The following is a 17,342-nucleotide window of genomic DNA, read 5'->3' as shown; positions in this document are numbered from 1 at the left end:
CCACCTGCGTTGCTTCTGAAATTGCCTGGTACACAAAAGGTACTCATTTAATGAACAAATGTATCCTTGTTCTGCCACTAACATCACTCTGTGATCTCCCTTTGTTCTTCTAGGGCTAGGTTGTCCTTTCTATTCACAGAGAAAAATATGCACCTATTTCACCGCGAGATTTATTTGCAAAGAAAAATAAATGGTGAAGCATGTTATTTACAGAATGACTTGCGTGGTCAAAGCAGGGGCAGGGGGGAAGTGCCACCGCGTGCCCATGAAGCTTATTCGTTCTTTAGCTCCATGGGGAAAGCGTAATTACATTAACTGCAGCTTTTCTTATTAAATATAGGTCATCTGATGAAAGCACTTCCTCCTCATTCTCAATTCTGATGTATTATTTATCATTTAACTCTAGTATACATCTTACTAAATAATTCACAGCCTATCACACCAAGTATCTCTTACAAAGCACCTTGAAATGCTGTCTTTTCATTCCTTACCTTCTTGCAATTCACTGCCGTTTTCCAAAGGCTTTTCTATTTCTTTGTCTGCTGTAGAGGCTATGCTTTTTGATGATGAAATATCTGGAGGAGTATGGAATCTGTAGTATTCACCTAATCTCCCATTAGAAAAGTAAGGGGTTAGTGTGTTTGTCACATCAAGCATTTGAAAATCCACAAATGTTTGATTTCTTACCAGATTTGTAACACATCTCCTTTATTGCTCTTTTTTCTTCAATCTCTTCAGGAGTCTTTGTCCATAAACTAGAAGCATCTATAGGATATATATTTTTTTAAATAAATTGTCCAAAGCCAAATAATATGAAAATACATAAATCAGAATGAAAAACCCCAGACATTGTTCTCATGGATTTTTAAAAAATTTTTAAATCAATACTTTACATACTGGTAAATGTCTCGAGTTACTGTATTTCATGTATTAGAAAAATCAGTGTAAGTAACTGTACAAATTTAAATGAAATCTATCTCCCAGCCATCATACAACAAAACCCCTCCAATCCAAATGATCATAAGCATGTACAGACATAGAACAAATTAGAACATATGACCTGAATATACTTAATAATATTCAATTTTCTTACCAAAAATCTGCCTAACATATTATATTATGCACCTCTCACAGTTAAAAAAAATATGTAAAAAGAAAAAAGTAGGGCATTTGAGTGTGCATTGTAAATCTGAGAAAAGCCTTACTAACCATTTTGTTCATCTCCTTCCTCCTCTTCTTCCTCAAAGTTAGTTTTTAAAACTAAAGGATGGTGAATGGGTCGTGATATATTCTCCTGAGGTTTCAGGGGTTCCTGACTCTGGGTCGGGGGTGGAATTCCTTCCTGAGTCTCTTTCTGTGGTGTGATACCTACAGAGGAAATGCAAAATTTCAGTCTTTTTAAGATACATTTTATGTGCATGTTCAATGATCAACAGTGTCCTCCTAATTTACCGTACATTTTATTAAATGGTGTCTCATCTTGTTTCTGGAAAGGTTATTAATCTAATAAATATCAAGATTTTGCCAGTAAGGTGCAGAAAATATAATAATTCATAGATTTTAGATAGGAATTATAACCATGACTTGGCATATCACAATTTTGGTGTAAATGCGAAGTGACTATTACTGTATTCTTACATTGATTGTATCTATGGAATAAGAATAAATTAATCACTTTACAACAAATTAACAAAGACAAATTCGAATAAGGCATAGCTTATAATGGGAAAGTATATATGCCCAAAAGAGGAAAACATCCAATGGTTCTAGTTTTGTCGGGCTGCATGATTACTTGGAAGGAAGAAAGAGTGATACTTTCAGATTTCTCTGTTGGCTGCACACTGGTTAAACTGTCCAAAGCTCTAAGTCATATTTAAATATCCTGGGTGGCTCAGTTGGTTGGGCAACTGCCTTTGGCTCGGGTCGTGATCCCGGAGTCCCGGGATCGAGTCCCACATCGGGCTTCCTGCTCCACGGGAAGTCTGCTTCTCCCTCTAACCTTCTCCCCTCTTGTGCTCTCTCACCTCTCAAATAAATAAATAAAATCTTTAAAAAAAAAATAAAAATAAATAAATAAATATCCTGTAACTTTCAAACTAGCAAGCAATTAATAGAAAAATTTAGTGAACACATGAATCTTCTATTATCACTAATTCGATCCCCTTTGTTTTCTAAATGAGTAGTTACCAGATTTGGCTAATTATCAGAATCAACTAAAGAAATTATTCAAGACAGGGGAACCTGGGTGGGTCAGTAAGTTAAGCATCTGCCACTGGACCAGGTTGTGATCCCAGAGTCCTGAGATCAAGCCCTACATCGGGCTCCCTGGTGAGCGGGGAGCTTGCATCTCCCTCTTTCTCTGCCCTTATCCTCTCCTCATGCTCTCACTGTTTCTCAGATAAATAAATAAAATCTTTAAAAAAAAAAAAGAAATTTAAAGCATCTTTGGGGTTTCTGCTTTCTGAACTTCAGATTTAGCAGGTCTGGATTAAAGCCTGAAAATCTAATTGCATTTTTTAAAAGTCTCAGGTAATTATGAAATCAGCCCCATTTGGAAACCACTACCACAAATGAATGATCATCTAACTAGGGTCCTGGGTTATAGGAAATCTTTAGGTGTGCCATTCCAATAATTTGAAACCAGTGAATCCTATTCCAGATCCTTAATTTCCACATTTATTTTTCCCCTTAAGTTGGTTAGCCTAAGAACAGGCTTGAGTTCACAATAGCCTTCTCTCCACTTTGTACAACAAAGGCCCTTCATTCATGCGAGAATATACTAGAATACACTGCCCAAAAGACTCCTTTATTGATGAGCCAAACGACCTCAAATCTGTAGGGCTTTCTCCGTTACCTTAATTTATACACATTTCTACCAGGAGAAAATCATGATGTGGTAGGCAGAATAATGCCCCCCTAAGGATGTCCATGTCCTAAATCCCCAGAACCTATGTATATATTAGGTTATATGGGAAAGAGGAATTAATGCTGCAGGTGGAATTAGGACATAATCAGCTGACCTTAAAATTAGCAGATTGATTGTTCTCAATTATCCGGGTGGGCCTGAGGTAATCAAAAAAGTCTTTACAAATGGAAGAGAGATGCAGAGGAATATTGCCAGGAAAGTGGTGTGACCATGGAAGCTCTGTCAAGTGATGCAGTGTCAGAAGGACTTGACTTTCATTGCTGATCTTGAAGGTGGAGGAGAACGGTATGAACCATGAAATACAGAAAGCCTCTAGCAACTGGAAAAGGCAAGGGAACAGATTCTCTCCCAGAGTCTTCAGAAGAAATGCTGCCTTGGAGACAACTTAATTTTAACCCAGAGAGGTCTGCTTGAAATTTCTAAACTACAACTATGAGATAACAAATGAGTTGTTGAAGCCACTTGGTCGCTGGTAATTTGTTACAGCAGTAACAGAAAATGAATACACAAGGTATTAGAAAAAGCGCTATTGGGGTCCACGTTGGAACATTCTAAATTCAAATGCATAGAAGAGTATGTAGTGCTGAAGAAATTTGGTTGAAAATTTTTGCTTCTTCTCTCCTGAACTATTGTTAAAGAATATATAAATCTCAAGGTGAAAGTCTCTTGCCATCAATGGAAGGAGAGCGCTACTAAAAACTCAAAAGGAAAAACATGCCTTTAAATAAAGCTTTTTAAGGGCGCCTGGGTGGCTCAGTGGGTTAAGCCTCTGCCTTTGGCTCAGGTCATGATCTCAGGGTCCTGGGATCGAGCCGCACATCCGGCTCTCTGCTGAGCACGGAGCCTGCTTCCTTCTCTCTCTACCTGCCTCTCTGCCTACTTGTGATCTCTGTCTGCCAAATAAATAAATAAAATCATTTTTAAAAATAAATAAATGAATAAATAAATAAAGCTTTTTAGCTATTCTCAATGTATATTCTCAAGACCTGTCATTAGTTGCAAAAATAAGCTGAACATTCAAGAGTAAATTTTAGAGTCACATTTTTAGAAGTTTCCTTGAGGTATAATTCATACGCCATGTATTTACCACATGAATATAATACAATTCAGTAGTTTTTAGTATTTTCACAGAGTTCTGCAACCATTGGCGTAATCAATTTTAGGATATTTGATCACTCCGAAGAAGAACCCCATTCCCATTAGCAGTCTTCCAAATTCCCCTAGTCTTACACAACCATTAATATACTTTGTCTCTATGGATTTACTATAAATGGAATCATACAGTATGTGTGTGGTCTTTTGTACATGTCATCCTCAACTTACCATAGGGTTTTCAAGGTTTATCCATGCTGTCACCTGTTACAGTACTTTATTCCTTTTTTTATCCAAATAATAATCCATTGTCCAGATATACCACAATATTTTATCCACTCATCGAGGATGGATACAAGTATCTACTCTCTATTTCATTAATTTCTGCTTTAATAGATACAAGTTTCTACTCTCTATTTCATTAATTTCTGCTTTAATATTTATTATTTTCTGCCTTCTGTTTGTTTTAGGTTTACTTTGGTCTTTTTCCAGTGTCTTAAAGTATAAAGTTAGGTTAATTTGAGACCATATTTTCAAAAAATAGGTATTATAATTATAAAATTTCTTCTTGATACGGTTTTACTTAAATCCCATGAGTTTTTATGCTGTTCCTTCTTTTTCATTCATCTCAAAGCATTGGCTAATCTTATAATTTCTTGGTTGGTTATACATGTGTTGTTTAATTTCTACATATTTGTGGATTTCCCATTATTTTTTTCTCTTAGTGATTTCTATTTCCATTATGTTTGGAGAACATGCTTGTATGATTTCTAAAATTCCAAATTTATTAAAGCTTATTTTATGGCCTAATATATAGTTTATCCTGGATACTGTTCCATTTGCACTTGAGAAATAAGTGTATTCTGTTATTGTTGCAAGGAATATTCTATAGATGTCTGGTTGTGTTATTTTATAGTTGCTCAAGTCTTCTGTTCCCTTGTAGTTTATAATTTTTTGCATAGGATATCTTTTTAATTCTTTGCTTTCAACTTATTTGTGTATTTAAATCTAAAGTGTATCTTCTATAGATAACATATAGTTGAATCCATATTTTTGATCTGGTAATGTCTGCCTTTTTGTTGTATTTTAATAAAATCACATTCAATGTTATTATTGATATAGTTGGATTTTTAATCTGTCATTTTACTTCCTGTATTCTTTTTTGTTCCTCTATATTTTTAGTATAACATTTTAATTATTTTTATGATTTTTCCATATTTTTCTTCTTTTTTTTTACTTTAATTAATTTATTTTTTCAGCATAACAGTATTCATTGTTTTGCACAACACCCAGTGCTCCATGCAATACGTGCCCTCCCTATTACTCACCATCTGGTTCCCCCAACCTCCCACCCCCGCCCTTCAAAACCCTCCGGTTGTCTTTCATAGTCCATAGTCTCTTATGGTTCGCCTCCCCTTCCAATTTCCCTCAACTTCCTTCTCCTCTCCATCTCTCAATGTCCTCCATGCCATTTGTTATGCTCCACAAATAAGTGAAACCATATGATACTTGACTCTCTCTGCTTGACTTATTTCACTCAGCATAATCACTTCCAGTCCCATCCATGTTGCTACAAAAGTTGGGTATTCATCCTTTTTTTTTTTTTTTTTTATAAACATGTAATGTATTTTTATCCCCAGGGGTACAGGTCTGTGAATCACCAGGTTTACACACTTCACAGCACTCACGATAGCACATACCCTCCCCAATGTCCATAACCCCCTCCTCCTTTCCCAACCTCACCTCCCCCCAGCAACCCCCAGCTTGTTTTGTGAGATTAAGAGTCATTTATGGTTTGTCTCCCTCCCAATCCCATCTTGTTTCATTTATTCTTCTGCATCTCCACATCCTCATATCAGGGAGATCATATGATAGTTGTCTTTCTCCGATTGACTTATTTCACTAAGCATGATACCCTCTAGTTCCATCCACTTCGTCGCAAATGGCAAGATTTCATTTCTTTTGATGGCTGCATAGTATTCCATTGTGTATATATACCACCTCTTCTTTATCCATTCATCTGTTGATGGACATCTAGGTTCTTTCCATAGTTTGGCTATTGTAGACATTGCTGCTATAAACATTCGGGTACACGTGCCCCTTCGGATCACTATGTTTGTATCTTTAGGGTAAATACCCAGTAGTGCAATTGCTGGGTCATGGGGTAGTTCTATTTTCAACATTTTGAGGAACCTCCATGCTGTTTTCCAGAGTGGTTGCACCAGCTTGCATTCCCACCAACAGTTTAGGAGGGTTCCCCTTTCTCTGCATCCTCACCAGCATCTGTCATTTCCTGACTTGTTAATTTTAGCCATTCTGACTGGTGTGACGTGATATCTCATTGTGGTTTTGATTTGCCGAGTGATGTGGAGCACGTTTTCATGTGTCTGTTGGCCATCTGGATGTCTTCTTTGCAGAAATGTCTGTTCATGTCTTCTGCCCATTTCTTGATTGGACTGTTTGTTCTTTGGGTGTTGAGTTTGCTAAGTTCCTTATAGATTTTGGACACTAGCCCTTTATCTGATATGTCGTTTGCATATATCTTCTCCCATTCTGTCAGTTGTCTTTGATTTTTTCAAAAACTGTTTCCTTTGCTGTGCAAAAGCTTTTGATCTTGATGAAATCCCAATAGTTAATTTTTGCCCTTCCTTCCCTTGCTTTTGGCGATGTTCCTAGGAAGACGTTGCTGTGGCTGAGGTCGAAGAGGTTGCTGCCTGTGTTCTCCTCAAGGATTTTGATGGATTCCTTTCTCACATTGAGGTCCTTCATTCATTTTGAGTCTATTTTCATGTGTGGTGTAAGGAAGTGGTCCAATTTCATTTTTCTGCATGTGGCTGTCCAATTTTCCCAGCACCATTTATTGAAGAGGCTGTCTTTCTTCCATTGGACATTCTTTCCTGCTTTGTCGAAGATTAGTTGACCATAGAGTTGAGGGTCTATTTCTGGGCACTCTATTCTGTTCCATTGATCTATGTGTCTGTTTTTGTGCCAGTACCATGCTGTCTTGTTGATGACAGCTTTGTAATAGAGCTTGAAGTCTAGAATTGTGATGCCACCCACTTTGGCTTTCTTTTTCAATATTCCTTTGGCTATTCGAGGTCTTTTCTGGTTCCATATAAATTTTAGGATTATTTGTTCCATTTTGAAAAAAATGGATGGTATTTTGATAGGGATTGCATTAAACATGTCGATTGCTTTAGGTAGCATAGACATTTTCACAATATTTGTTCTTCTGATCCATAAGCGTGGGACATTTTTCCATTTCTTTGAGTCTTCCTCAATTTCTTTCATGAGTACTTTATAGTTTTCTGAGTATAGATTCTTTGCCTCTTTGGTTAGTTTTATTCCTATGTATCTGATGGTTTTGGGTGCAATTGTAAATGGGATTGACTCCTTAATTTCTCTTTCTTCTGTCTTGTTGGTGTACACATATGCAACTGATGTCTGTGCATTGATTTTATATTCTGACACTTTACTGAATTCCTATAAAAGTTCTGGCAGATTTAGGGTAGAATCTTTTGGGCTTTCCACATAAAGTATCATATCATCTGCAAAGAGTGAGAATTTAACTACTTCTTTGCTGATTTGGATGCCTTTAATTTCTTTTAGTTGTCTGATTGCTGAGGCTAGAACTTCTAGTACTATGTTGAATAGCAGTGGTGATAATGCACATCCCTACCGTGTTCCTGACCTTAGCGGAAAAGGTTTCAGTTTTTCTCCATTGAGAATGATATTTGTGGTGGGTTTTTCATAGATGGCTTTGATAATATTGAGGTATGTGCCCTCTATCCCTACAGTTTGAAGAGTTTTGATCAGGAAGGGATGCTGTACTTTGTCAAATGCTTTTTCAGCATCTAATGAGAGTATCATAAGGTTCTTGTTCTTTCTTTTATTAACATGTTGTATCACATTGATTGATTTGCGGATGTTCAACCAACCTTGCAGCCCTGGAATAAATCCCACTTGGTCGTGGTGAATAATCCTTTTAGTGTACTGTTGAATCCTATTGGCTAGTATTTTGGTGAGAATTTTTGCATCTGTGTTCATCAAGGATATTGGTCTGTACTTCTCTTTTTTGATGGGATCCTTGTCTGGTTTTGGGATCAAGGTGATGCTGGCCTCATAAAATGAGTTTGGAAGTTTTCCTTCCATTTCTATTTTTTGGAACAGTTTCAGGAGAATAGGAATTCGTTCTTCTTTAAATGTTTGGTAGAATTCCCCTGGGAAGCCGTCTGGCCCTGGGCTTTTGTTTGTTTGGAGATTTTTGATGACTGTTTCAATCTCCTTACTGGTTATGGGCCTGTTCAGGTTTTCTATTTCTTCCTGGTTCAGTTGTGGTAGTTTATATGTCTCTAGGAATGCACCCATTTCTTCCAGATTGTCAAATTTGTTGGCATAGAGTTGCTCATAGTATGTTCTTATAATTGTCTGTATTTCTTTGGTGTTAGTTGTGATCTCTCCTCTTTCATTCATGATTTTATTTATTTGGGTCCTTTCTCTTCTTTTTGATAAGTCTGGCCAGGGGTTTATCAATCTTATTGATTCTTTCAAAGAACCAGCTCCTAGTTTCATTGAGTTGTTCTATTGTTTTTGTTTGTTTGTTTGTTTCTATTTCATTGATTTCTGCTCTGATCTTTATGATTTCTCTTCTCCTGCTGGGTTTAGGCTTTCTTTCTTGTTCTTTCTCCAGCTCCTTTAGGTGTAGGGTTAGGTTGTGTACTTGAGATCTTTCTTGTTTCTTGAGAAATGCTTGTACCACTATATATTTTCCTCTCAGGACTGCCTTTGCTGTGTCCCACAGATTTGAACCATTGTGTTTTCATTATCATTTGTTTCCATGAATTTTTTCAATTCTTCTTTAATTTCCTGGTTGACCCATTCATTCTTTAGAAGGATGCTGTTTAGTCTCCATGTATTTGGGTTCTTTCCAGCTTTTCTCTTATGATTGAATTCTAGCTTCAGAGCATTGTGGTCTGAAAATATGCAGGGAATGATCCCAATCTTTTGATACCGGTTGAGACCTGATTTGTGACCCAGGATGTGATCTATTCTGGAGAAGGTTCCATGTGCACTAGAGAAGAATGTGTATTCTGTTGCTTTGGGATGAAATGTTCTGAATATATCTGTGGTGTCCATCTGGTTCAGTGTGTCATTTAAGGTCTTTATTTCCTTGTTGATCTTTTGCTTGGATGATCTGTCCATTTCAGTGAGGGGAGTGTTAAAGTCCCCTACTATTATTGTATTATTATTGATGTGTTTCTTTGATTTCATTATTAATTGGTTTATATAGTTGGCTGCTCCCACGTTAGGGGCATAGATATTTAAAATTGTTAGATCTTCTTGTTGGACAGACCCTTTGAGTAGGATATACTGTCCTTCCTCATCTCTTAGTATAGTCTTTGGCTTAAAATCTAATTGATCTGATATAAGGATTGCCACCCCAGCTTTCTTCTGATGCCCATTAGCATGGTAAATTGTTTTCCACCCCCTCACTTTAAATCTGGAGGTGTCTTCGCATCTAAAATGAGTTTCTTGTAGGCAACATATTGATGGGTTTTGTTTTTTTATCCATTCTGATACTCTGTGTCTTTTGATTGGGGCATTTAGCCCATTAACATTCAGGGTAACTATTGAGAGATATGAATTTAGTGCCATTATTAGCCTGTAAGGTGACTGTTACTGTATATTGTCTCTGTACCTTTCTGATCTACTACTTTTAGGCTTTCTCTTTGCTTAGAGGACCCCTTTCAATCTTTCCTGTAGAGCTGGTTTGGTGTTTGCAAATTCTTTCAGTTTTTGTTTGTCCTCGAAGCTTTTTATCTCTCCTTCTATTTTCAATGATAGCCTAGCTGGATAGAGTATTCTTGGCTGCATGTTTTTCTCATTTTGTGCTCTGAATATATCATGCCAGCTCTTTCTGGCCTGCCAGGTCTCTGTGGATAAGTCTGCTGCCAATCTAATATTTTTACCATTGTATGTTACAGACTTCTTTTCCTGGGCTGCTTTCAGGATTTTCTCTTTGTCACTAAGACTTGTAAATTTTACTATTAGGTGACGGGGTGTGGACCTATTCTTGTTGACTTTGAGGGGGGTTCTCTATACCTCCTGGCTTGTGATGCTTGTTCACTTTGCCATATTAGGAAAATTCTCTCCAGTAATTCTCTCCAATAGACCTTCTGCTCCCCTCTCTCTCTCTTCTTCTTCTGGAATCCCAATTATTCTAATGTTGTTTCGTCTTATGGTGTCACTTATCTCTCGAATTCTCCCCTTGTGGTCCAGTAGCTGTTTGTCCCTCTTTTGCTCGGCTTCTTTATTCTCTGTCATTTGGTCTTCTATATCACTAATTCTTTCTTCTGCCTCATTTATCCTAGCAGTGAGAGCCTCCATTTTTGATTGCACCTCATTAATAGCTTTTTTGATTTCAACTTGGTTAGATTTTAGTTCTTTAATTTCTGCAGAAAGGGCTTTAATATCTCCAGAGAGGGTTTCTCTAATATCTTCCATGCCGGGGCGCCTGGGTGGCTCAGTGGATTAAGCCTCTACCTTCGGCTCAGGTCATGATCCCAGGGTCCTGGGATCGAGCCCCGCATCAGGCTCTCTGCTCCGCAGGGAGCCTGCTTCCTCCTCTCTCCCTGCCTGCCTCTCTGCCTACTTGTGATTTCTCTCTGTCAAATAAGTAAAATATTAAAAATATATATATATATCTTCCATGCCTTTTTCAAGCCCAGCTAGAACGTTCAGAATCGTCATTCTGAACTCTTGATCTGACATATTACCAAAGTCTGTGTTGATTAGGTCCCTAGCCTTTGGTACTACCTCTTGTTCTTTTGTTTGTGGTGATTTTTTCCGCCTTGTCATTTTGTCCAGATAAGAGGATATGAAGGATGAAATAAAATACTAAAAGGGTGGCAAAAACCCCAGAAAAATGTGCTTTCAGAAAGTGGTTGATTTTCTGTTTCTAGAATTGCTGTTCTTCTTCTCTTCGATCTCCCTTTGGATTTGTAGGTGTTTGCAATGTTTACATAAGCTATCGAGCTGATCTCCTGCTACCTGATGTAGTCTCAGCCTGCTACTTCTCCGCCATCTTGACTCCTGATCAATTTTTCCATATTTTTAAAGGTATCTTCTTGGGCGTTGCTCTAGGGCTTACCATATAGTTCCTAACTTTTCAAAATATACTTCAGATTTATACTATTTAATCCTGCCAGAGATAATAAGGTTATTCCTATATAGCTCTATTCCTTCTTCCACCCCTCCCAATTTGTGCTGCTGTTGTTCTATCTATATGTGTTACAAACCCAAAAGTACATTGCTATATTACTTTAATTTTGTATTTTTTAAAGGAGCCGAGAGGAGGAAGAGAAAATGTGTATCTATAGGGTTTGTTATATTAACCTTCTTATATATCATTCCTGCTTCTATTCATTTATTCCTATGGATTTGAGTCACCACCTGGTATCATGTCCTTACCATAATATAGTTTTGCTCTCAGATGTCTCCTTTATACTCTTATTGCCAAATGTATTACATTTCTAAATGTAGCAGACTCAAAAATATAATTATATACAAATGCAAGTGTATGTGTTTTTTTTTTTTCCTTTCAGTACTTTGAATATGTCCTCCTCCTGTCTTCTGGATTACAATGTATCTGAGAATTCAGCTATTAATCTTACTGAGGTTCCTTTATATGTGACTAATCATGTTTATTTTGTTCTTTTCCAAAATTTGCTTTTGTTTTTGGCATTTAACCCTTTAACTATGATGTGTCTGGATACAGATATCCTTGGACTTATCCTTCTTAGGATTTGTTGAGTTTCTTGAATATGTAGGTTAATATTTCTCATCAAATTTAGGGAATTTTCAACCATTATTTCTGTTCTCTTTCTTTTTCAGACTGTATAATCTCTATTCTATCTTTAAGTCTGCTGATTCTTTTGTCATCTCAAACCTGTTGAGCCTTCTAATATTTTTTCAGTTATTATACTGTTCCGTTCTTTTCATGGTTTGTATCTATTTATTAATATTCTCTATTTATTAAGACATTGTCATTATACCTACCTTAACACCAAGCATGGTTTTCTGTATGTCTTTGAACATATTATAACTGCTTAAATTATGTTTGCTAACTCTAACATCCAAGCCATCTCAAGGCATTTTGTTGCCTACATTTATTTCTTGTGTATGGGTTACATTTTCTTGCTTCTTTGTATGTCTCATAAATTCCTATTCATTTTTTTTAATTGGACAGTTTGGACAATGTATTGTGGCAACTCTGGATCTTGATTTCTTACCCCTAGCCCAAGGATTTTTGTTGTTTGAGTTTTTAAATATTTTATTGACTTGGTTGAACTATTTTAACAAAATCTGTTTTCTCCCACAGTGTACAGCACCTGATGTCACTCCTCAGAGGATGCAGGCTTGATAAATCCATGGATGACAATGCTTCCACCAGTACTCTCTTTGTCTCTTTCCCTGGTTTCTCTGTTAAGCTATCTACCTCTGTCGGTTTCATTCCCAGCTGTCAGACTCCATTACTTGCAGGTTGATTCCTCTGTTGTTTCCATCAGTGCACTGGGGCATAAACTGCTTCACCATTTAATTCAGTTAAGTTCTGATCCCTTTGCAGAGGTAGTCTCTGAGGCCAATCTTTCAAGTATGTTCCAATCTCAGAACAGCTCTCCTTAACTCTTCCCTTGGTTGTCTTTGGTCAATTCTTATCTGGTTTACCATTTAGCTTGTTGCTCTCATGGAGCTACCAGTCTCTTCATCATTGCTTACCCCCAAACTCTCCATTGTTTTCTAAAATGCTATGATAAACTTCCCCATACTCTGTTCTGTTCCAGATAAATTCAGATCTCTTTTGGAGAGCTTCAGAGTTCTCTGCCCCCACAGCTTATTTCTCTTGCTCAAGCAAAACCTCAGTGCCATTATTGGGAACAGGGACAGTCACTCACTTCTCTTGGAGTGATACCCCTGCTTTATAAGCAGGCACTGGGCAGGGTTGGTAACCTCTGATATTTATGGTTTGCCCCTTTCTGGCAGTTGGGCAATTGGGGGCTTGTTATTCTCTGCCTGCTACCTCTGTAACAGAACTTCTGCTCTATGAACAGTCCTGGATAGAAGGTCCAGAACTCTTAGCCTCTCTTGCCTCAAAATACAGTTCTTTCAACATGAAGCTGTAAGTGGGGAGTATAAGAAATGCGAGCTGCCTGCTCCTCCCAGGAAGATACCATAGTCCCCAGTAGGGAGCTGGAGGTAGAGTGCACCCTGTGTCCTTGGCTCAACCCACATAGAGTAGAACTTCTTCCACACTGTACTGGGGGTGGGAGAGGAGTGGGTGGTGACTCAAATACCACAGACGGGCTGTTCTTTTTTTTTTTTTTTTTAATAAGATTTTTGTGAGAGCACAAGTAGAGGGAGCAACAGGCAGAGGGAGAAGCAGGCTCCCCACTGAGCAGGGAGCTCGATGTAGGACTCAATCCCAGGACTCCAGGATCATGCCTGAAGCTGAAGGCAGGCACTTAACTGATTTAGCCACCCAGGCATCCCCAGATTCCTTGTTCTACCTGATATTTAATAGATTTTCCTTTCTTTCCCTCTTTCCTTCCTTTCTTTCTCTTTTTCTTTCTTAGTGTGTGAGAGAGAAAGAGACCACGCAGAAGTCCAGGGGGTGGGGCAGAAGGAGAGGGAGAGAGAAAATCTTAAGTACACTCCACACTATCTGCACTGTTTATGGAGCCTGATGTGGGACTCAGTTTCATGACCCTGAGATCATGACCTGAGATAAAATCGACAGTTGGATGCTTAACTGAATGAGCCACCCAAGTGCCCTTAATAGATTTTTTTAAATAAATTCTTGCTGTATGCCCTTAGGACAATTTCCAGACACTTTATTTTTTGTTTAATATATAATTGCATCAACTATTGTTATTTAACTGAGGAGTAGATCTGTGAAACTCCTTATGATACATTTTTGAACATTAACCTACAATCACAATTTTTTTAATTCAGGTGTAATTATTTACAGGACTGCCAAATTATTCATGATATCTTAGATAAAACCCGTGCATAAAAAATATTTTGAAATGATTTTCTTCCAATTGAGTGTTATTCCACCGGGTAGTTAAAACCCATTTTATCAAATAATGTTGTGAAATGTTCTTATTAAAATCAGGACTTACTTTATTCCAGCTTATAAAATATTAACTATCTCCTCACTCTCTTAGAAAAATTAGGATAATATGCTAGTTCTGGATATTACTTTTAACTATATGCCTTTCTGTTTCATAAACAGATGGGAATAATTTTGATCATTAGCTCATTAATAGATACCTTTCCAATAAAAGTATACTCTTATGTGCAGTAATTGTTTATCAGAGTGTGCAGCATAATTATGTTGTTTTAATAAATTATGTATTAATTGTAACTGTAATAATAACAATCCTAAAGAAATGTGTTTTAAAATGTGTTAATGACTATGAGATTTCATAGTGTGGAGACTTACTGTCATAGAAAATAAAACAAAAATTTAGATTTCAACTTATATGTACATTTTTATTATACTTAAATTTGACAGGTGGATCAATAAACTCAAGCATAAATGTACTAGTTTAGGATAAACATGTGAAAGAGTAGGGGTGCCTGGGTGGCTCAGTTGACAAAGCATCAGACTTTGGCTCAGCTCATGATCTTGGGTGATGGCATGCACCCCCATGTCAGGCTCCCCAGTCAGAGGGGAGTCTGCTTCTCCTTCTCCCTCTGCCCCTCCCACCACTCATGCACCTGTGTTCTCTCTCTCAAAGGAATGGGTGAAATCTTAAAAAAATTGTGAAGGAAGAAAATAAAAATAATATTTTTAAGAAAAGGAAAGTTTTCTTTTAATTTTTTAAAGAAATGTTTATTTATTACCCTTTGAAAACTGTCAAATATAACACTTGTACAGAAGTGTGCACAAATCATAAAATATGCAATGTAATAAACATCACAAAGCCAACACTTATGTCAAGAAGTAATGGTCCCTGTCTTCAGCACTTTATATCACTTTCCTTCTCCATTGCCCACAGTAAGTATCTTCATCCTGATTTCTAATAATCATTTTGTTGTTTTTCTTATAGTTTCACTACTAGGTGTGCATCTCTAAAAATAAAGCTTAATTTTGCTTATTTTTAAAATATTTATTTATTTATTTGACAGAGAGAGAGAGCGATCACAGGTAGGCAGAAAGGCAGGAAGAGAGGGGGGAAGCAGGCTCCCCGCTGAGCAGAGAGTCCAATGTGGGACTCGATCCCAGGACCCTGAGATCATGACCTGAGCCAAAGGCAGAGGCTTAACCCACTGAGCCACCCAGGTGCCCCTAATTTTGCTATTTTTGAACATTTTATAAATGGAATCAGGAGTATGTGTTTTTTTTTTCTGTCTTCCATCATGCAACATGTTAACTCTGAGATGCATCCTTGCTTGCATATTTCTTTTATTCATTTATATTCATTACTTTATAGTATCCATTGAATGAATGTGCCACAATTTATTTATATATCACACTATTACTGAACATTTAGGTTATTTCAAGCCTTTGGACATTACCAAAAAAAAGGTGCTGTGAACCTTCTTTACATGTATCCAGGTACACATGGGAATGAATTTCTCTAGGATATATGCTTAAAAAATGGAGTTGGTTGGCCTAAACTATGTCTAACTTTTTCTTGATGAGATCATGCTAGACTGTTTTCCAAGTGCCTGTTTCAGTTTAAACTAACTGCAATGCCCAAGAATTCCTAATGCCCTTTGTTTTACCAACAGTGGTAGATTTAAACTTTTTGCCAAGATAATGGGTGTGCTTGGTATCTCAAAGTGATTTCCTTTTGCATTTCCATGGTTATTAATAAATTTATCACATTTTCATTTGTTGGTCGGCATTTGGATTTCCTATTTTTCAAAATCTTGTTTATGCTTTCTGTACATGTTCTAGCACAGTGGTTCTCAACCAGAGATGATTTTACTCCTTCCCCTACGGAACATTTGGCAGTGGCTGGGTGTATTTTTGGTTGTCACATTTAGGAAGATGCTATTGCCGTCTCAAGGGTAAGAGCCAAAAATGCTGCTAAACCTCCTATAATGCATAGGATAGTCTCCACCGATGCTCCTAACACCACCTCACCGCCACCACCGCAAAGAACTATCCAGCCTGAATGCCGATAATGCCTATACAGAGAAACCTGTTTCATTAGTTTCTCCAGATTCTCTGTCTTTTGATTTTTCTTCAAATATTGAATTCAAGTCTTTGTTGCAGTCATGTAACAACATATGTTGCAGTCATGTAACGACATATGCGGCAGATATTTTCTCCCCTTCTATGGCTTATCTTTTCATTCTTCAGTGGTTTTTTGGTGAATACAAATTTTTATTTTAATGTATTCAAATTTATACATCATTTCTTTAATAGCTAATACTTTTTTGTATTCTTATTACCTTCTGAAACCTTTAAAGATTGGCCTTTTATATTTTGGCTTATAATTTACCTAGAATTGATTTTTGTCTATGGTGTCAGAGGAATTCATTCTCTCCTCATTAACTGAAAAGATCATCCTTTACCCATTGACCGGAACTGTTATAAATCAGGTGTCCATCTCTGCAGGGATCTCCAGCTTCTCACTCTATTCCGTTTGTTAATTTGGCTAGCCCTTGGTGAATAGGACACTTCTAATCTCTATCACTCTGTAGGCCCTGATATCTGGTTGAACAAGTGCTATCATTTTCTTGTTCTTCAAGCAGACTTGACTGTTCTTGGCTCTTCGAATTTCTACATAAATTTTAAGACCCATATGAATTTTGATTGAGATTATTTTAAAATTTTAAAAAATATATGATGAGTATCAAATCATATGGCAATGAAATTTTAATTGCTAAGTGTCAGTATTGATAAAATGTTGGAACTTTTGCAACTAGTTAAGTTTATGATGAGTTTAATCAAAAGTGTTTTAAGGAATAGTTCATCAAAAATAAAGACCAAAGTTCATTATACCTTTCCATTGAGGGTATTAAAAGATACCTCAGAAGGAGAAAGTTACAATATAGGAAAAACAGCATATTTAGTGATCAGAAACTACCCAGTTAAAATATGGAACAAATAATTCAGGTGAATTACTTGGTAATCAAGTAATGCAATAAAACCCTTCATTTAGACAGTTAAATTTACCCTCTCTATAATGGTTAAAACAATGGTGTGCTAAGAGTTTTGATACTTATTATTATACCTTTGCTGTTTTACTATAACTTTCCCATGGGATTTGCATTTCAAGGAAGTACTGTAATGTATTTTCTATGA

General features: G+C 36.9%; 1 protein-coding gene across 2 annotated transcripts in view; it reads right to left on the bottom strand.

The window, feature by feature from the left end:
- The window catches only part of C7H12orf50 (chromosome 7 C12orf50 homolog), a 37,175-nt gene that overhangs the window by 11,512 nt on the left and 8,321 nt on the right, over positions 1 to 17,342 (bottom strand). For both annotated transcript variants that reach the window (XM_046010543.1, XM_046010544.1), the window contains exons 3-5: positions 1,210 to 1,368; positions 688 to 765; positions 492 to 605 (exon numbers count right to left, since the gene is read on the bottom strand). In XM_046010543.1, coding sequence (XP_045866499.1) covers positions 492 to 605; positions 688 to 765; positions 1,210 to 1,368 — 351 coding nt within the window. The remainder of the gene's footprint in view (positions 1 to 491; positions 606 to 687; positions 766 to 1,209; positions 1,369 to 17,342) is intronic.

This window comes from Meles meles, chromosome 7 (assembly GCF_922984935.1).
Source record: "Meles meles chromosome 7, mMelMel3.1 paternal haplotype, whole genome shotgun sequence".
Taxonomy (NCBI): Eukaryota; Metazoa; Chordata; class Mammalia; order Carnivora; family Mustelidae; genus Meles; species Meles meles.
The sequence above is the reverse complement of the archived record's forward strand: the minus strand, read 5'-3'. Positions and strand labels throughout refer to the sequence as shown.